Below are 17,330 nucleotides of genomic sequence, written 5' to 3'. Positions count from 1 at the left end.
CAAATGTGTAGCTTTGTCGTTATTGTTATTGTGTGTTATCGCACCAATATTGGACAACTTTACAGAACATTGGTAAAAAATCTCATTCAGCCTAATGAGAAACTGTAGAACAGACTCAGTTTATATCACAATACCTACATTTAGAGTCAGTTATTCATTCAGCCTAATGAGAAACTGAACAGACTCAGTTTATATCACAATACCTACATTTAGAATCAGTTATTCATTCAGCCTAATGAGAAACTGTAGAACAGACTCAGTTTATATCACAATACCTACATTTAGAGTCAGTTAATCATTCAGCCTAATGAGAAACTGTAGAACAGACTCAGTTTATATCACAATACCTACATTTAGAGTCAGTTAATCATTCAGCCTAATGAGAAACTGTAGAACAGACTCAGTTTATATCACAATACCTACATTTAGAGTCAGTTATTCATTCAGCCTAATGAGAAACTGTAGAACAGACTCAGTTTATATCACAATACCTACATTTAGAGTCAGTTATTCATTCAACGTAATGAGAAACTGTAGAACAGACTCAGTTTATATCACAATACCTACATTTAGAGTCAGTTATTCATTCAACGTAATGAGAAACTGTAGAACAGAATCAGTTTATATCACAATACCTACATTTAGAGTCAGTAATTCATTCAGCCTAATGAGAAACTGTAGAACAGACTCAGTTTATATCACAATACCTACATTTAGTGTCAGTTATTCATTCAGCCTAATGAGAAACTGTAGAACAGACTCAGTTTATATCACAATACCTACATTTAGAGCTGGTTATTCATTCAGCCTAATGAGAAACTGAACAGACTCAGTTTATATCACAATACCTACATTTAGAGCCGGTTATTCATTCAACCTAATGAGAAACTGTAGAACAGACTCAGTTTATATCATAATACCTACATTTAGAGTCGGTAATTCATTCAGCCTAATGAGAAACTGTAGAACAGACTCAGTTTATATCACAATACCTACATTTAGAGTCAGTTATTCATTCAACCTAATGAGAAACTGTAGAACAGACTCAGTTTATATCACAATACCTACATTTAGAGTCGGTTATTCATTCAGCCTAATGAGAAACTGTAGAACAGACTCAGTTTATATACAATACACTACATTAGAGTCGGTTATTCATTCAGCCTAATGAGAAACTGTAGAACAGACTCAGTTTATATCACAATACCTACATTTAGAGTCAGTTATTCATTCAGCCTAATGAGAAACTGTAGAACAGACTCGGTTTATATCACAATACCTACATTTAGAGTCAGTTATTCATTCAGCCTAATGAAAAACTGTAGAACAGACTCAGTTTATATCACAATACCTACATTTAGAGTCAGTTATTCATTCAGCCTAATGAGAAACTGTAACACACTACACAACTTAGAGTCTTGTTAATTACTTTCAAGCTGTTTTAGCCATAGAAAGACTTTAGTAATGTATTGACAGATACGGATGATCTTGTATAAAAATATAAAAGTAGTTCATAAATACTATAAATTAGTATTTATAGTATTTATAAACTAGTATTTATATTTAATTATATAATATAAATTAGTATTTATATTTAAATTACTATAAATAAGGCAAGTGTGTAATGTGCTGTCTGTAGGCCTTGTCTATGTATCTGGGAGGAGCACCAGCCGGGCCTGCAGGTACAGGGAAAACAGAGTCCACTAAAGACCTGGCCAAGGCTCTCGGCCTGCTGTGTGTGGTCACCAACTGTGGTGAGGGCATGGACTATATGGTAAGAGGGTCTACAAATAATTAACAATAACGTACGTTTTTCAGTGCAGTTATGTCTAAGAGTGGAATGACGTCCATAAATTAAGCGCTGTGCTTTTATACCTTCCTACAGCTGTAGTCAGAAGAATGCTGCTTGTTTACACAGCATGGACTGTTAGTAGATGTTTCCCTAGAAGATACAACAACAATTTCTCTTAATTTTGCTATAATACGTTAAAAAAAGATCCTACAAACTTGGATTCCTCTCATTTTGCCTCTATCTGTCCCACTTCCTCCTCCTCCTCCTGCGTCTCCAGGCAGTGGGGAAGATCTTCTCTGGTTTGGCTCAGTGTGGTGCTTGGGGCTGCTTTGACGAGTTCAACCGCATCGATGCCTCTGTGTTGTCCGTCATCTCCTCCCAGATCCAGACCATTCGCAACGCTCTCATACTGCATCTCCAGAGGTTCCACGTGAGTCCAGCACATCAGTGATCTGATCGAATCTTCACCTTCATTTGTTCTCCTTTCTTTCTCATAATAGTAATTAGAATTATAACTAGAAAGGGAACGTTTGTGAACGAACAAACTTTCGTTAACGAATTGCATTAAATGTTAAAATGGTGGAAGACTGTTGATGGTTATTAAAGTGTTGCTAGGCAGTTGATACAGTATCCCAGGTGGATGGTAATGTGTTGCTAGGTGCTACCTTAAACTGCTTTAAACCCACTGTCACCTTAAATTCAGTGCCACCTTAAATGTAATCATAACTTAAATTTACTGCTACCTTAAATTCACTTAAAAAAATGCAGTTCCACCTTAAATTCACTGATAACATAAATTCACTGCCATGTTAAATTCAGTGCTACCTTAAAAGCACTTCCACCTTAGATACACTTCAACCTTAAATTTACTGACACTTTAAATTCACTGCCACCTTATACCATAAATGCAATTCCACCTTAAAACCAGTGCTACCTTAAATGCAGTGCCACTTTAAATTCACCGGCACCCTTAAATTTACCCAAGAGTTCTGTGGTTCTATTGTTCTGTTAAGTTACAGTGGAAGTTAAAGATTATTAATCTGTTATAATAAAATATGCAAGTGAAATAACTAATGTTATCATATTGTGTTTGAATTGTTGATAGTTTGAGGGTCAGGAGATCAGTCTGGACTCCCGAATGGGAATCTTCATCACGATGAACCCAGGCTACGCTGGACGTACTGAACTACCTGAGTCGGTGAAGGCTCTCTTCCGGCCGGTGGTGGTCATCGTCCCTGACCTGCAGCAGATCTGTGAGATCATGCTGTTCTCAGAGGGCTTCCTCATGGCTAAGGTGAAGGTCATAACTGCAGACGGCTAATATACACTCAATCCTTAAAGTTTAATCCTTGATGTACTAATTGACCTATCCATGCTCTGCCCACAAATGCATTCTTTTGTAGTGCTTTTTGCTTGTTTGGATAAGCTTTAAAGAATATTAGCAAAAATTTAGTTTAACCTAATGAAAAGAAGTTCAGAGTCACTACATAACGTTGAATTTACAGTTTAAAATGCTACACTGAACTGTAAATTTGCCACAATTCAAAATCAGATGGATTATATGACAAAAACTACACCTGATTCATCCTAATAGTGTGACCTTTAACACACTTGCAGTGTATACATTACTGTGTAAAAGTCATTTATTTAATTTCCATTCCACTTCATTATTGCTGTAGATTATTAGGTATACGATAATCCACTTGCATAAGGAAAGAGAAAGTCAGAGAAAAAAACAGCAGTTTCAAAAACTGGAGTACGATAAATGATTAAAGGCTGCAGAGAAAATGTGCCTCCTAACAACCACCTGGAAGACCTGTTAGACACTAAAACTGCCCCCATCAGATAAACAGCACTTAAAGCTTTCATCTCTGAGAGGGAGGAGAAAATCAAGCTGCTTCAGATCTGAAAACATCCACAGGTGTTTCTGTCCATCCTTCCACTGTGAGAAGACGTCTCAGCGCTATGGGTCTGAAAGGATGTGTAGCTGATCAAGAAGAACCTCACTGAGAAAAGGAGACGGACACATCAAACAAAGAAGCTGAACGATGGACTGACCACCCCAGAGTCCAGACCTCAACACCACTGAATGTGTTTGATTACTTCAGAAAATGATCAACCAGCTTCTAAGACTGAACTTTGGAGGTGTGGGGAAGTTGTGTGCTACAGTTCCTCATTATGTTGAATGGGATTTTTGCCAGTGTTCTGTTAAGTATGCATTTGTGGGGAGCATGGACAGGTCAGTTTATATACTTGGGCAGTTGGGCAGTACAAAATGCGTACTTCAGGTCTGTCATAGGCACTACACACATTTTACACAAGGCACAGAAGATTTAGCACTGTGCTTTTTGAGTTATAGGTGTTGGCGAAGAAGATGACCGTGCTGTATAAACTGGCTCGAGAGCAGCTGTCCAAGCAGTCTCACTATGATTTTGGGCTGCGAGCACTAAAGTCTGTCTTAGTGATGGCAGGAGAGCTGAAGAGAGGCTCCCCTGATCTCAACGAGGTGGGCAGCACTTTAAACACTGCAGAACCGTAATGGTTTTCTCTCTTCTGTCAAACCATGAACTGAATAGAAAGCATTCTGATGAATCTGACTTTGAACAGATAATAAATAATAAATAAAGAGATAAGATGCTACTTTGGAATTAGTGTTTTTAACTTATAATTCTTAGAAAAATGCTGTACTATTTGAATCTGATTTTGTAGTTCTGTATTTAAAGGGGTATGTAACCAATTTTGAAAAAATTCTGCATAATTAAATTAAGATGTAAACAGAGTCGTTCAGAGTGGTTTGGTGTGAAATGCTCTGTTTTAGAGCAACTTAGCGAGTAAGTATTGTTCACAGTGGTGGTGATAGGAACCAGACGTCACCCTCTAAAAGCTCCCTCACAGAAAGTTACTACATGAAATATTACACAAATAAATGGCCTGATTTATCAGACATTGTTTTCTGATAGTTTTTAGAAGGTTTTGGACTAAAGCAAAATTTTAAAATCCATTTATGGTGAAGGGGTACATGCTGGCTATAGTAAGGCAAAATAGAACCAAATATGCATATTAAATATATTTATGCATATTAAATATAAACTCTGAGAATAAACTGGTTGTATTGCTGTTATAGACAGTCTGACCCCTGGTTCATATCTGTCCGGATACGTTTCTCCTCGGTGCAGCATGTCACATCAGACCACTCTGAGTACCTTTGTTTTCATTATAACAATGTAATTATTCAGAAAAATTCCCATTTAATTACATAGTTGCACATTTACATTCTTATCAACTGGTTTGAGTCTGCATTTCAGGCTTTTTGATGTGTTTTGGTGTCAATAAATGACAAATTAAGTTCAAATCATAATAAAATATCTCTTCTTCTACTTACAAACACAAATATGTTATCAATTAAAAGTTTGAAATCTGCACTTTCTGTAGGATGTTTACTCTTCTGTGGGTTCTGGCTAACCAGTATACTTATATTAATACCTACTAGTAGTAGCAAAAATGGCAAATTCACTTTTTTCAGTAAAGTCACGTTGTCTCTCTCCACCCTCAGGATGTGGTGCTGATGCGAGCTCTGAGGGACATGAACCTTCCAAAATTTGTGTTTGAAGATGTTCCACTGTTTCTGGGACTGATCTCAGACCTGTTTCCGGGACTGGACTGCCCACGTGTGCGCTACCCCAGCTTCAATGACGCTGTGGAAACCATCCTGCAGGAGAATAAATACATCCTGCTGCCCAATCAGGTTCTATTCTGAATCCAGACATGTTTGCCTTTCTCAACATGAAGAATTACTTCTGTTGTTTTTTCTATCTGAACAGCTTAATGCTTTGTACTGTCTCTATTACTTATTATTTACCAGATGTGTTAGCCCAGGGCTGCGTGGTTTCTGTGTACATTTACTTAGTTACATATATTCAAGTAAGTTTTATGAATTTGTACTCTCTTGAGATTTTGCTAACGACTCTACTCAAGCGTAGTAGTGAGGAGTTCAGTCTACTTTTCACTCAGCTTAATTTTTATTCATTAACATTTAGTGTTTATTGAATTCTGTTTTGTTGGTTTAGCATCTGTACTGTTTTGTACTGGTAACAGCTCACACTTTAGAGGTTTATAATTTTATTTTAGACCAAACGTATCCAAAGGAAGAAAAGAATAGTCTTATAAACTTCATATCGCTGTTGTCGGAAGAAAACCTTGTATCTCCAAAATGGTAACTTTACAGGAGAAGGAAAAAACATACTTTATTTTCAATGTAAGTCAATGGAGCCAGACTTTTTTCTAAGTCATTTTGGGTTTTCCTTTGGTCCATCCTTCAAGAAATTTACAAACAATGTAAAGGACAACAAGCATTTTCAAATTATGTCAAAAACTGTAAAACGACAAAAATGGAGATACAAGGTTTTCTTCCGACGGCAGTGATATGCTGATGGATGCTGGATGTACTAAGAAGTATGATGATCTTGGTATTGGCATATAGCCTCTGACAGATAATTCACGCCAAATTTGGAGTATTTATCATACACTGTCTTATACAATATTTGCATTTTATTAATTTTACAGCATTGGTTTCCCTGCAGAAATAAGTGAATTTAATCCCAATTTCTACGTTATAAATGTTCATATATCAGCATCGGCATCTGAATCAATAGATATGTACATAAAACCTGTACTGGGTGTCAGAATCAGCCTGCAATTCCCATATCAGTGCAGCCCTACTAAGATGTTCCCCTGTCTCTGTGTTTGGCTGCAGGTGGACAAAGTGGTCCAGATGTACGAGACCATGATGACCAGACACACCACCATGGTGGTGGGACCCACAGGAGGGGGGAAATCTGTGGTTATTAATACTCTGTGCCAGGCCCAGACCAGGTTCCTGTCTTTGTTTACAGTTTAAACCTTTATATGAAAATAATGCGGTTGAAATCCTGTAAGCTAATAATTCTGTAACTGTTTGAATACATTTAGCCTCTAAAGTTGGATTTTTTAATTTTGATTCATTTCCCTGATGTGTCTCTAAATCTGTAAATCATGTAAACGCAGGCTGGGACTGTTGACCAAGATGTATGCGCTGAACCCCAAAGCCATGAGTGTCATCGAGCTGTATGGCATCCTGGACCCAGTGACCCGAGACTGGACCGATGGGATACTGTCCAACATCTTTCGAGATATCAACAAGCCTACTGACAAAAAAGAACGAAGGTGGCGGCTGGGGCTGAAAGATTAATCGTTTTTATATCGGAATTGCAGTTTAATAGAGTGCAATTTTCAAATCGCAAGAGCTGCAATTTCTTCTATAGCTTACACTTAAAAAAGAAGGTTCCTCAAGGTTCTTAAAAGGTTGTTTTTTTAGCAAAGACAATCATTCTATATAGAACCATGAACACTCTATGATCCATTTGCATGCTTAAAGGGTTCTTTGCATGGTGAAATGGAAAATGTGTTGTGTATGCTTCTATATAGCACCAAAATGGGTTCTGCTATTGTTATGGTGTGAAGCTTTTTGGTGCTATATAGAACCCTCTACAACACAGACTCCATCAATGAAGAACCATTTCACCATGCAGAGAACCCTTTAAGCGTGCAAATGGATCTTAGTGTTCATGGTTCAATATAGAACCACTGTTTTTACTAAAGAACCCTTGAAGAACCATCTTTTTAAAGTATGTATGTTGTCAAAAAAGTTTTAAGAGGGTAAATTGAACCTAATAAAGCAGAGCTTTTGCCTGTAGATGAGTTAGACCAATCAGAAGCAACCAAACCTCCATGTGTTGTGACATCACAACCACTACTTACTGGCAGTTTGGCCATTCAGGGGTCAAGCCAAAAAGGGTGGGTAGTCTGGTCTTCTTGGCCAAAAAAGTCAGCCCTGAATCTCAATTTATAATAAATAATCCCAATATAAATTGGAAATAATCGCAATTAGATATTTTCCCCAAATCGTTCAGCCCGACTGGCGGCCATTACAGTTGTATGCAAAAGTTTGGGCGCCCCTGGTCAAATTCTATGTTCTGTTGATTTTCTAAACTAGAAATAAGTGAACACATCCTTTACAGAGAACACACTTCTGCACATTTTAGTGCACTGCTTATTTGCTGAATTGTACAAATTGTACAATGTCAAGAACGTAAGATGTGGCCCATGCAAAATTTATGGCACATCTTATGCTGTATGTTTAATTTTTTTCTGATATAGTAAACTCAGCAAATAGAAATTTAGAAGACAAAAGCAACATTTAAGTGTGCTCCCTGTAGAAAGGAAATCAACAGAACATGTAATTTGATCAGAGGGGTTCAAAGGTTTACATATGACTGTATGTCCACTGATGTTTGTGTTAAACTTAATTCACTACCATCTGTTTAACCCTTCAAATAAATTTTAATAAACAACTATTTCTGTTGTTTAAATCCGCTCTTTTCCATTAATTACAGCTTAACAAACAGTTTTCCAAGATAACAGAATCATTTTCTTGATATTTTGAGAAAAGAATTAAATAGAACTTGTTATAATGGGCTAACAGAGTAAGTAATATATGTGAATGCATAGCCACGTAGGGCTTGTAAATTCATATATTTTTATTTGGATAATGTCACAAACTACCTGTTTGAGCAGGAAAACATATGAATAGGAATATGCTTCATATTTCAGCTGCCTTTTACTGCTACTCTGATTAAACAAATCTGAAACTAATATGGTGCATCCAACCATAGAGGCAGCATGGAGCTTCTTTTATACAGTGATAGGAAATGCTTCCACATGCTGATCCACCAGATTTTAACCAGTTAAAGGAGATAAAGACAAATAATCTGAACCGATCACAGGGACGTTTAATATGGTCTGATTTACTAAAGCACATGTAAGGTTTTTTAGAGAGCAGAAACAAAAGTAGATCATGTGGTTGGTTGAGGTAACACCAAATAGCACCAAATGTTTTATTTATTTATTTATTTTTGATAGGCATGTTTTCATTAGTTGTGCCTACACCACTCCTTAAGCTGGGTAAAATCGTGGCTTATTGCTTTTAGAAAATGGCAACAATACACTGTAAAAATTGAGGTCGGCTCAGCTTGATATGGTAACTGATTACATGGCTTCTCTTGAGTTGACTCAACTTGAGGACACCAGAGTTCACACAACTCAGACTTCTTAGTTGAGTCAAAAATTCTCTCAGCTACTGTTTCTAGGTCTGCATCTCAGTTAGATAAACAATTTTTTTTAAACGATTTTTTTTTACTCCCCCCACTAGCTGGCGCTTCTTTTATCACGTAGTCCCATCTGGCATATTTTCCTCTTGGGCTTCTGGATATGGACAGCTGTGGTATCACTGGGATTCAAACTCACAACCTCCTGACGTTGGGATGAATGTGCTACATGAGACGATGCCCGGCTTTAAAGTTAAAACAACAAATATTTTCTCCAGTGTGTTAAACATTTGTAGATACAAAATCTGAGTTGCTTCATGTGTTTCTGAGTGGTGCAGTGGACTAAGCCATCACCCCAACAGGAGGTTGTGAGTTTGAGCCCCAACAATGCACAGCCATCCATTAGTCCATACCCAAGAGGAAGAATGTCTAGCAGGACTGTGTGATGGAAAGAGTCCTGGCTGGTGGGGAAGTTGAGCATTAAAAACAGGTTCATTTTATTTATCTAACTGAGATGCAGAACTAAAAATTAAAAGAACTTTTGACTTAGAAGTCTGAGTTGTGTGAACTCTGGTGACCTCAAGTTGAGTCAACTCAAGAAAAGCCATGTAATCAGTCACTATATCATTTTGAGTTGAGCTGACCTCTCATTTTTAACAGCGTACACAATATGATGATATACATCAATGATCAATAACTTATTGAATTTATTGTTAGTATCAAAGTGAGGAGCGTAGTCTGTTGACATTAGACAAGCACAGTAATGTATTTTAATTACTTAATGCATAAATGCAAAATTCAGCTGAACTGAATATCTGCTGAATAATCTAAATTGACTATTTGCCAATTAAACTGCTAATTACAGCTTCCTATGTTTTACAACTAACTATAATTTGCTATGTTTTTCCCCTACAGGTACATCTTGTTTGATGGTGATGTGGATGCTCTGTGGGTGGAGAACATGAACTCGGTGATGGACGATAATAAGCTGCTAACGCTGGCTAATGGAGAGAGGATCCGCCTGCAGGGCCACTGCGCTCTCCTCTTTGAGGTAACCCAGGACTGATATATTTTCAACACAGCAACTAGTTGATTACAGACATTCTGTATTGCAGAATGTAGATTTGGTGCCACTGGCGTTTGTTTGGTTTCAGGTTGGAGACCTTCAGTATGCCTCTCCTGCCACTGTGTCTCGCTGTGGAATGGTGTTTGTGGACCCCAAAAACCTCCGATATGCCCCCTACTGGCAGAAGTGGGTTAACAACAGACCTGCGAAAGTAAGGAATTGACATAACAAATTCTTCAAAGTCCTGTTTTCAACTAATATTCAAGCGTATGGTTTCCTTCCATGGTCTTATTTTGTGAATGCACATTCTCTTTTGCACCAGGAGCAAGCAGACCTTAGAAAATTGTTTGAAAAGTATGTTCCCAGCACCATAGACATGGTAGTGGAGGGCATAGTCGATGGCAAGCAAGGAGAGAGGCTGAAGACAATTGTCCCTCAGACAGATCTAAATATGGTAAGTTTACTGATTCCAAGCCGGCTGTGTTGGAGGCTTGATTTCCATATATGGACTAATTTGAAACTACATAAAATACTACATTAAATGGTTTTATCTATAAAAAAAGAGAACATTTTGTTTTCCATTATATGGACCTGTGAAACTGAATAGCTGTGTATTGTGAGGGACATTTGTATGTGCGAAATTGGCAGCTGGAGCTGAACTTTCAGTTCAGTAGTCCTCACCACTGTCCAGCACTCTGTATAGGTGATTATTGCCGTGTGTCAATGCGCCTCCCTCTTGTAGGTGGTGCAGTTGTCTATGATGCTGGATGCTCTACTGGAACCAGAAGAGCTCAGCAGTGAGGAGCTGGAGTGTTTCTTCATAGAGGCTCTGTACTGCTCCCTCGGAGCCACTCTCCTGGAGAACGGCCGGAAGAAGTTCGATGACTTCATTAAGAAGTTGTCGTGTCTCACCACTGTTCATGACGAGAAAGTGCTTGCCGGCCCTGGAGAGCTACCGGGTATGAGGGAAAACTGCAGTTGTCTTTTTGGGTTTTGATTGTTTTTATTTATTGTCATCTTTATCACCACTGTTTGTGCTCTCAGATTACACAGCTGTATCACTTTTCCAGGTTACCTGCCGACTCTCTATGACTTTCATTTTGATGGGAGCACAAAGAAGTGGACTCCCTGGAGTTCGCTGGTTAGCAAATACATCCACAACCCTGATACGAAATTCATCGACATTCTTGGTAAAGCTTCTCTTCTCTTCTCTTCTCTTCTCTTCTTATCTCTTCTTATCTCTTCTCCCCAATCCTCTTTTCCTCTCTCCTCTCCTCTATTCCTCCACCCTCTTCTCTTCTCTTCTCTTTTCTTCTCTTTAGTTTTCTCTCCTCTGTTCTTTTCTGTTCTCTTCTCTTCTCTTCTCTTCTCTTCTCTTCTCTTCTCTTCTCTTCTCTACTCTTAACTTAGATCCTCAGATTTGTTGTTATCGTTCTGTGTTCCTCAGTTCCTACGGTCGACACCACCCGTGTGAACTGGCTTCTCTTCTCTTCTCTTCAATTTTTTTTTTTGCTTTAATTTTTTTTCTCTTTAATTTTCTTTTCTCCTCAGTTTTTTCTTTTCTCTTTAATCTTCTTTTCTCTTCAGTTTTCTCTCTTCTCTTCTCTTCTCTTTAATTTTCTCATCTCTTCAGTTTTCTCTTTTCTCTTTTCTCTTCTTTTCTCTTTAATCTCTCTTCAGTTTTCTCTTCTCCTCAGTTTTCTCTCTTCTCTTTTTTCTCTTCTCTTCTCTTCAGTTTTCTCTTCACCTCAATTTTCTCTCTTCTCTTCTTTTCTCTTCTCTTCTCTTCTCTTCAGTTTTCTCTTCACCTCAATTTTCTCTCTTCTTTTCTCTTCTCTTCAGTTTTCTCTTCTCCTCAGTTTTCTGTCTTCTGTTCTTTTGTCTGCTCTTCTCTTCTCTTCTCTTCTCTTCCGTTTTCCCTTCTCTTCTCCTCTACTCTCTTCTCTTCTCTTCAGTTTTCTCTCCTCTGTTCTTTTCTCTCCTCTTCTTTAATTTTCCCTTCTCTTATTTTCTCTTCTCTTTAATTTTCTCTTCTCTTCAGTTTTCTCCTTTCTGTTCTCTTCAGTTTCCTTTTTTTCTGTTCTGTTCTGTTCTCTTCTCTCTCTTCTCTTCTCTTCTCTTCTCTTCAGTTTTCTCTGCTCTGTTCTTTTCTCTTCTCTTTAATTTTCTGTTCTCCTATTTTTTCTTCTTTTCTCTTATCTTTAATTTTCTCTTATCTTCACTTTTCTCTCTTCCCTTCTCTTCTCTTCTCTTCTCTTAACTTAGATCCTCAGATGTGTTGTTATCATTCTGTGTTCCTCAGTGCCAACAGTCGACACCACTCGTGTGAACTGGCTGTTGGAGCAGACGGTGAAAGTAAAGAGGCCGGTGGTTTTGGTTGGAGAGTCTGGAACCTCAAAGACGGCCACCACACAGAACTTCCTCAACAGCCTCAACTCAGACACCACTGTGAGTTCTGCAGTGTGTTTCCTACTGAAACTGACTTTCTTAAAAAATTCTCTTATAAAATGATATTTAGCTGTTTTGGAGAAAAGTGGCCACATCCATAATCACATTCATAATATCACTGTTTTGAATCATTCTCGTTTTCCAGATGGTTCTGACCATCAACTTCTCATCGAGAACCACATCCATGGATGTGCAGAGGAGCCTGGAGGCCAGTGTGGAGAAACGGACCAAAGAGACTTACGGCCCTCCAATGGGCAAGAGACTGCTTGTCTTTATGGACGACCTCAACATGCCTCGAGTACGTCTGTGATGGCCTGTTATGGACAAACGTGGATGTGTACTGCAATACACTGCAATGTATAGTTCACCCATGTTAGCGGTCATAAGTTCATATTATATATTACATATGAGTTCATAGAATCTTACATGAAATTGTCCTGTTCAGTACTTGATTTTGATGCTCTACTAGGCCTGTAATGCAGCTGTTTTACAATGATTTGCAATGTTCCACTGAAATGGGAGGGCGATATAATTCATATGCATTATCCAATATCATCATCATCATCATCATCATCATCATTTTTTATTTAAGCTCAGGTTTACATTGGGGGAGGGGGGTGGGGTTCGTTCAGAGCCACAGGAAGAGTAAAAAAACACAAACTGTTAAAATAAAGATTCCAAAGTAAAGATAAAATAATAAAAGAAATTGTTTTAAAATATTAAAGATTAAAATATTAAATATGTTAATGTTATTTTAATATTAAATAATATTATATGTTACTATATTAATAATATTATATATTAATATTATTTTAAAATATTACAAATATTAAAGAAATACACAACAAAAAACAGTTTATATAATATTAATAAGGAACAATAAAAACAATAATAGGAAACAATAAAATATGAGTGAAAACATGTAAAGATAATAATAGATTAAGAGACCCTTATTAGTCCCACAATGGGGAAATCTGACCCATCTGTGCACTGAAACACCACATACACACTAGTGAACACACACAGTAGGGGGGCAGTGAGCACACTTGCCCGGAGCTGTGGGCAGCCCTGTCCATGGCACCCGGGGAGCAGTTGGGGGTTAGGTGCTTTGCTCAAGGGCACCTCAGTCACATACTGTCGGCTCAGGGGATCGAACCGGCGACTTTCCGGTTGCAAGGCTGGCTCCCTAACCTCCAGCCCACGAATGCCCCCAGTATCAATAGAGATAAAAATAAATATACAGTTAAAACAATTATAAACAGAACTAAAATAATTTGAAAGTATAATTTTAAAATCCCTAGGAGAAACTAGCGAGTCAAGCTCCTTGTTCCAGCTCACTGCTGCACCGTAGCTAAAGGCAGTTTTACCCAGCTCAGTAAAAACTCAGGGAACCTCAATCGTCTGACTGCAATTTGGTAAACCCAGTTTGTTGCCAATGAAGTATATTTGCCTGATCATGAAATTTCACTGCCAGTGTGTTGTTGTAATATATTTACTATCATTTTTTGCATTGTTTTCTCTCAGGTGGATGACTACGGTACCCAGCAGCCCATAGCCCTCCTGAAGCTGCTGTTGGACAGGGGTGGAATGTATGATCGAGGAAAGGAGCTCAACTGCAAGCAGCTGAAGGACCTGGGCTTCATCGCAGCCATGGGGAAAGCAGGGGGTGGCCGCAATGAGGTGGACTCCCGCTTCATCTCTCTTTTCAGCGTTTTCAACATCCCCTTCCCTGAAGAGGAAGCCCTGCACCTCATCTACTCCTCCATCCTCAAAGGCCACACCAAGGTGAGAGCCGCACTCCGCCAACAGCAGGATTAACCCTTAGAATTTGATGAAAGGTTATTGTTTTTAGTAATGTGTTTAGTAAAATTGTATTTTATTCTCTTTTATTTGTTTATTTGACAAGGACAATACATTGTTACATAGAATGCGACACATGTAATCTATATATGGCATCTAGCTTAAGATGATTTGCTTAATTTCTTTTAATTTCTAATTCTAATTTGCTTAATTTCTTTTAAAGAAGTCCTTTACTTTTTAGCCACATTTCTCATCCAACAAAAAGGAAAAAGTTGGTGCAGACTCAAACCTGTCGATACAGATTGTAAACTAAATGTTGTAAATGTAATTCGTAGCTTATTGTACTATGTAATTAAATATATAATTATGTAATTACATTGGATACCATACCAAAACAAAGATAATAACTCTTTACTTCTGAAGGTTATTGCTCTGCAGCTGTGATTTCCAAAAAGCATCATAATGTTGAGATTATTTGGACTTTTACAGAGAGTGTTCAAATTTATTTTCACTTAATTATATTTTATGATCTTTTAGACCAGTAATTGTAATGAATTGGCAGGACAGGTTTGCAGTGATGGAATATAATGTTTTATGTCAGTGTAAAGTGTTGATGATTAAATGAAGCACATTGACCCTTGTGCATTTTAACCATTCTGTTTGACATAAACTGATTCTGTTTTGCCCGCTGTTATTTTTGATAGCCGTTCGAGGAATGCATTCAAAAAATCTGCGACAAACTGACCTTCTGCACGTTGGAGCTGTATAAAAACATCATTAAGGATCTTCCCCCAACACCCTCCAAGTTCCACTACATCTTCAACCTGAGAGACCTGTCCAGGGTCTACAATGGCTTAACCCTGACCAACGCGGAGAGGTATTAGACTCCTGCTAATAACCCTGATCTGTGTAGTCTAGTGCTGAGCGATAGTCATCTACACTGGTATACCATCGGTGTCTGCCATGTGCGTCATACACTACGCACTTCAGATTTTTTTTTTAAAAAAAGCAAGCTCAAAAATACATGAAAATAAATAAATAGTACATTTTCTTACTGGAAATTTGAATTTTTAGCATAGAGCACCAACAGTCAGAAGGCATAGGTTCATACATTTTATTAATGTGTACTTAAATAACATCTCATACCATTATGTTTGGAAAACATTGTGATGTATATTCCAAATATAAAAAATATTGGAATGCATCAATGTAGTCTGTCCTGTTTGATTTCTGATTGTGACTTCTTACAGGTTCTTGACGGTGACCCAGTTTGTGCGTGTCTGGAGGAACGAGTGCCTGAGGGTGTTCCATGATAGGCTCATCAACGAAGCTGACAAAGCGCTTGTGCGTTCCTCTGACCTCTTTATCTATTAATTCTCCACAGCTCCACAGAGTTTGTATATTCATAATAAGTAGTTTTTAGCAATTGCTGAATAATTAATAGTAGCTACTGAATAATTCATAGGAAGTACTGAGTAATTCATAGTACTTATTGAGTGATTCAGAGTAGTTACTCTGTGATTCATAATACATACTGAGTGATTCATAGTAGTTACTCTGTAGTTTATAGTACTTACAGAGTGATCCGGAGTAGTTACTCTGTGATTCATAATACATACTGAGTGATTCATAGTAGTTACTATGTCATTTATAGTACTTACAGAGTGATTCAGAGTAGGTACTCTGTAATTCATAATACATACTGAGTGATTCATAGTAGTTACTATGTCATTTATAGTACTTACAGAGTGATTCAGAGTAGGTACTCTGTGATTCATAATGCATACTGAGTGATTCATAGTAGTTACTATGTCATTTATAGTACTTACAGAGTGATTCAGAGTAGGTACTTTGTGATTCATAATGCATACTGAGTGATTCATAGTAGTTACTATGTCATTTATAGTACTTACAGAGTGATTCAGAGTAGGTACTCTGTGATTCATAATACATACTGAGTGATTCATAGTAGTTACTCTGTAGTTTGTAGTACTTACAGAGTGATTCAGAGTAGTTACTCTGTGATTCATAATACATACTGAGTGATTCATAGTAGTTACTCTGTAGTTTATAGTACTTACAGAGTGATCCAGAGTAGTTACTCTGTGATTCATAATACATACTGAGTGATTCATAGTAGTTACTCTGTAGTTTGTAGTACTTACAGAGTGATTCAGAGTAGGTACTCTGTGATTCATAATACATACTGAGTGATTCATAGTAGTTACTATGTCATTTATAGTACTGAGTGATTCAGAGTAGGTACTCTGTGATTCATAGTACAAAGTCATAGTTCATAGTCATAGTACTGAGTAATTTGAAGTAGCTACTGAATGATTCATAGTAGTTACTGAGCAATGTAAAGTTGTTAATAGATAAAAAGCTTAAATATGCAAGTAAATGAATTCGGCTTTACTTTAAGTGGTTAAAGCCCCAGTCGGCAATAACTTAGTAACACAGGGGAGTTTTGTGAGTATAATGTTAGTACAAAAACTCTTTTTTTAGTACAAAAAAACTGAGCATGACCCCTAAAACCTATTCTCACTATGTCTATGCTATTAAATCTCACTGTCTTTGGCTCTGCCATGTCCAGGTCCAGGGACACATTAAGAGCCTGATAGAAGAGCATTTCAAATCTGACCTGGATTCTACTATGAGAGACCCCATCCTGTTTGGAGATTACAGAACAGCCCTCAGTGAGTCTGAGCCAAGAGTCTATGAGGACATTCAGGACTATGATGCCTGCAAAGCCCTGTTCCAGGTACAGGCATGCTACAGTGTCACAGCTAAGCACATCTAATACTGGCTCTTGATCAGTGATCAGTGTAGTAATGTTTGTCACAGTAGTTACTCCCTTAAAGGGCCCATATTGTGTAAAAACAGATTTCTTTACTTTGTTTTTTTAAATAAAGGAGATTGATGTTGTATGTAGACATTATTAAAATCTCAAGACATACCATTCACTCCTCAGTCTGTACAGTGATTATATCGCTGTTGTCGGAAGAAAACCTCTCCAAAATGAGAACTTTACAGGAGAAGGAAAAAACCTACTTTACTTTTAATGTAAGTCAATGGAACCAGA

At 37.6% G+C, this 17,330-nt stretch overlaps 1 protein-coding gene across 1 annotated transcript in view; it reads left to right on the top strand.

Moving 5' to 3' along the window:
- dnah10 (dynein axonemal heavy chain 10) overlaps positions 1 to 17,330 on the top strand; it is a 109,071-nt gene that overhangs the window by 52,025 nt on the left and 39,716 nt on the right. The window contains 18 exon segments of the mRNA XM_036598948.1: positions 1,640 to 1,774; positions 2,070 to 2,222; positions 2,898 to 3,086; positions 4,152 to 4,298; positions 5,346 to 5,537; positions 6,546 to 6,664; positions 6,836 to 6,994; positions 9,850 to 9,985; positions 10,089 to 10,211; positions 10,323 to 10,454; positions 10,743 to 10,959; positions 11,071 to 11,190; positions 12,303 to 12,448; positions 12,594 to 12,746; positions 13,973 to 14,233; positions 14,953 to 15,125; positions 15,499 to 15,592; positions 16,842 to 17,009. Coding sequence (XP_036454841.1) covers positions 1,640 to 1,774; positions 2,070 to 2,222; positions 2,898 to 3,086; positions 4,152 to 4,298; positions 5,346 to 5,537; positions 6,546 to 6,664; positions 6,836 to 6,994; positions 9,850 to 9,985; positions 10,089 to 10,211; positions 10,323 to 10,454; positions 10,743 to 10,959; positions 11,071 to 11,190; positions 12,303 to 12,448; positions 12,594 to 12,746; positions 13,973 to 14,233; positions 14,953 to 15,125; positions 15,499 to 15,592; positions 16,842 to 17,009 — 2,817 coding nt within the window.

Source organism: Colossoma macropomum, unplaced genomic scaffold (genome assembly GCF_904425465.1).
Source record: "Colossoma macropomum unplaced genomic scaffold, Colossoma_macropomum, whole genome shotgun sequence".
NCBI lineage: Eukaryota > Metazoa > Chordata > Actinopteri > Characiformes > Serrasalmidae > Colossoma > Colossoma macropomum.
The sequence above is the reverse complement of the archived record's forward strand: the minus strand, read 5'-3'. Positions and strand labels throughout refer to the sequence as shown.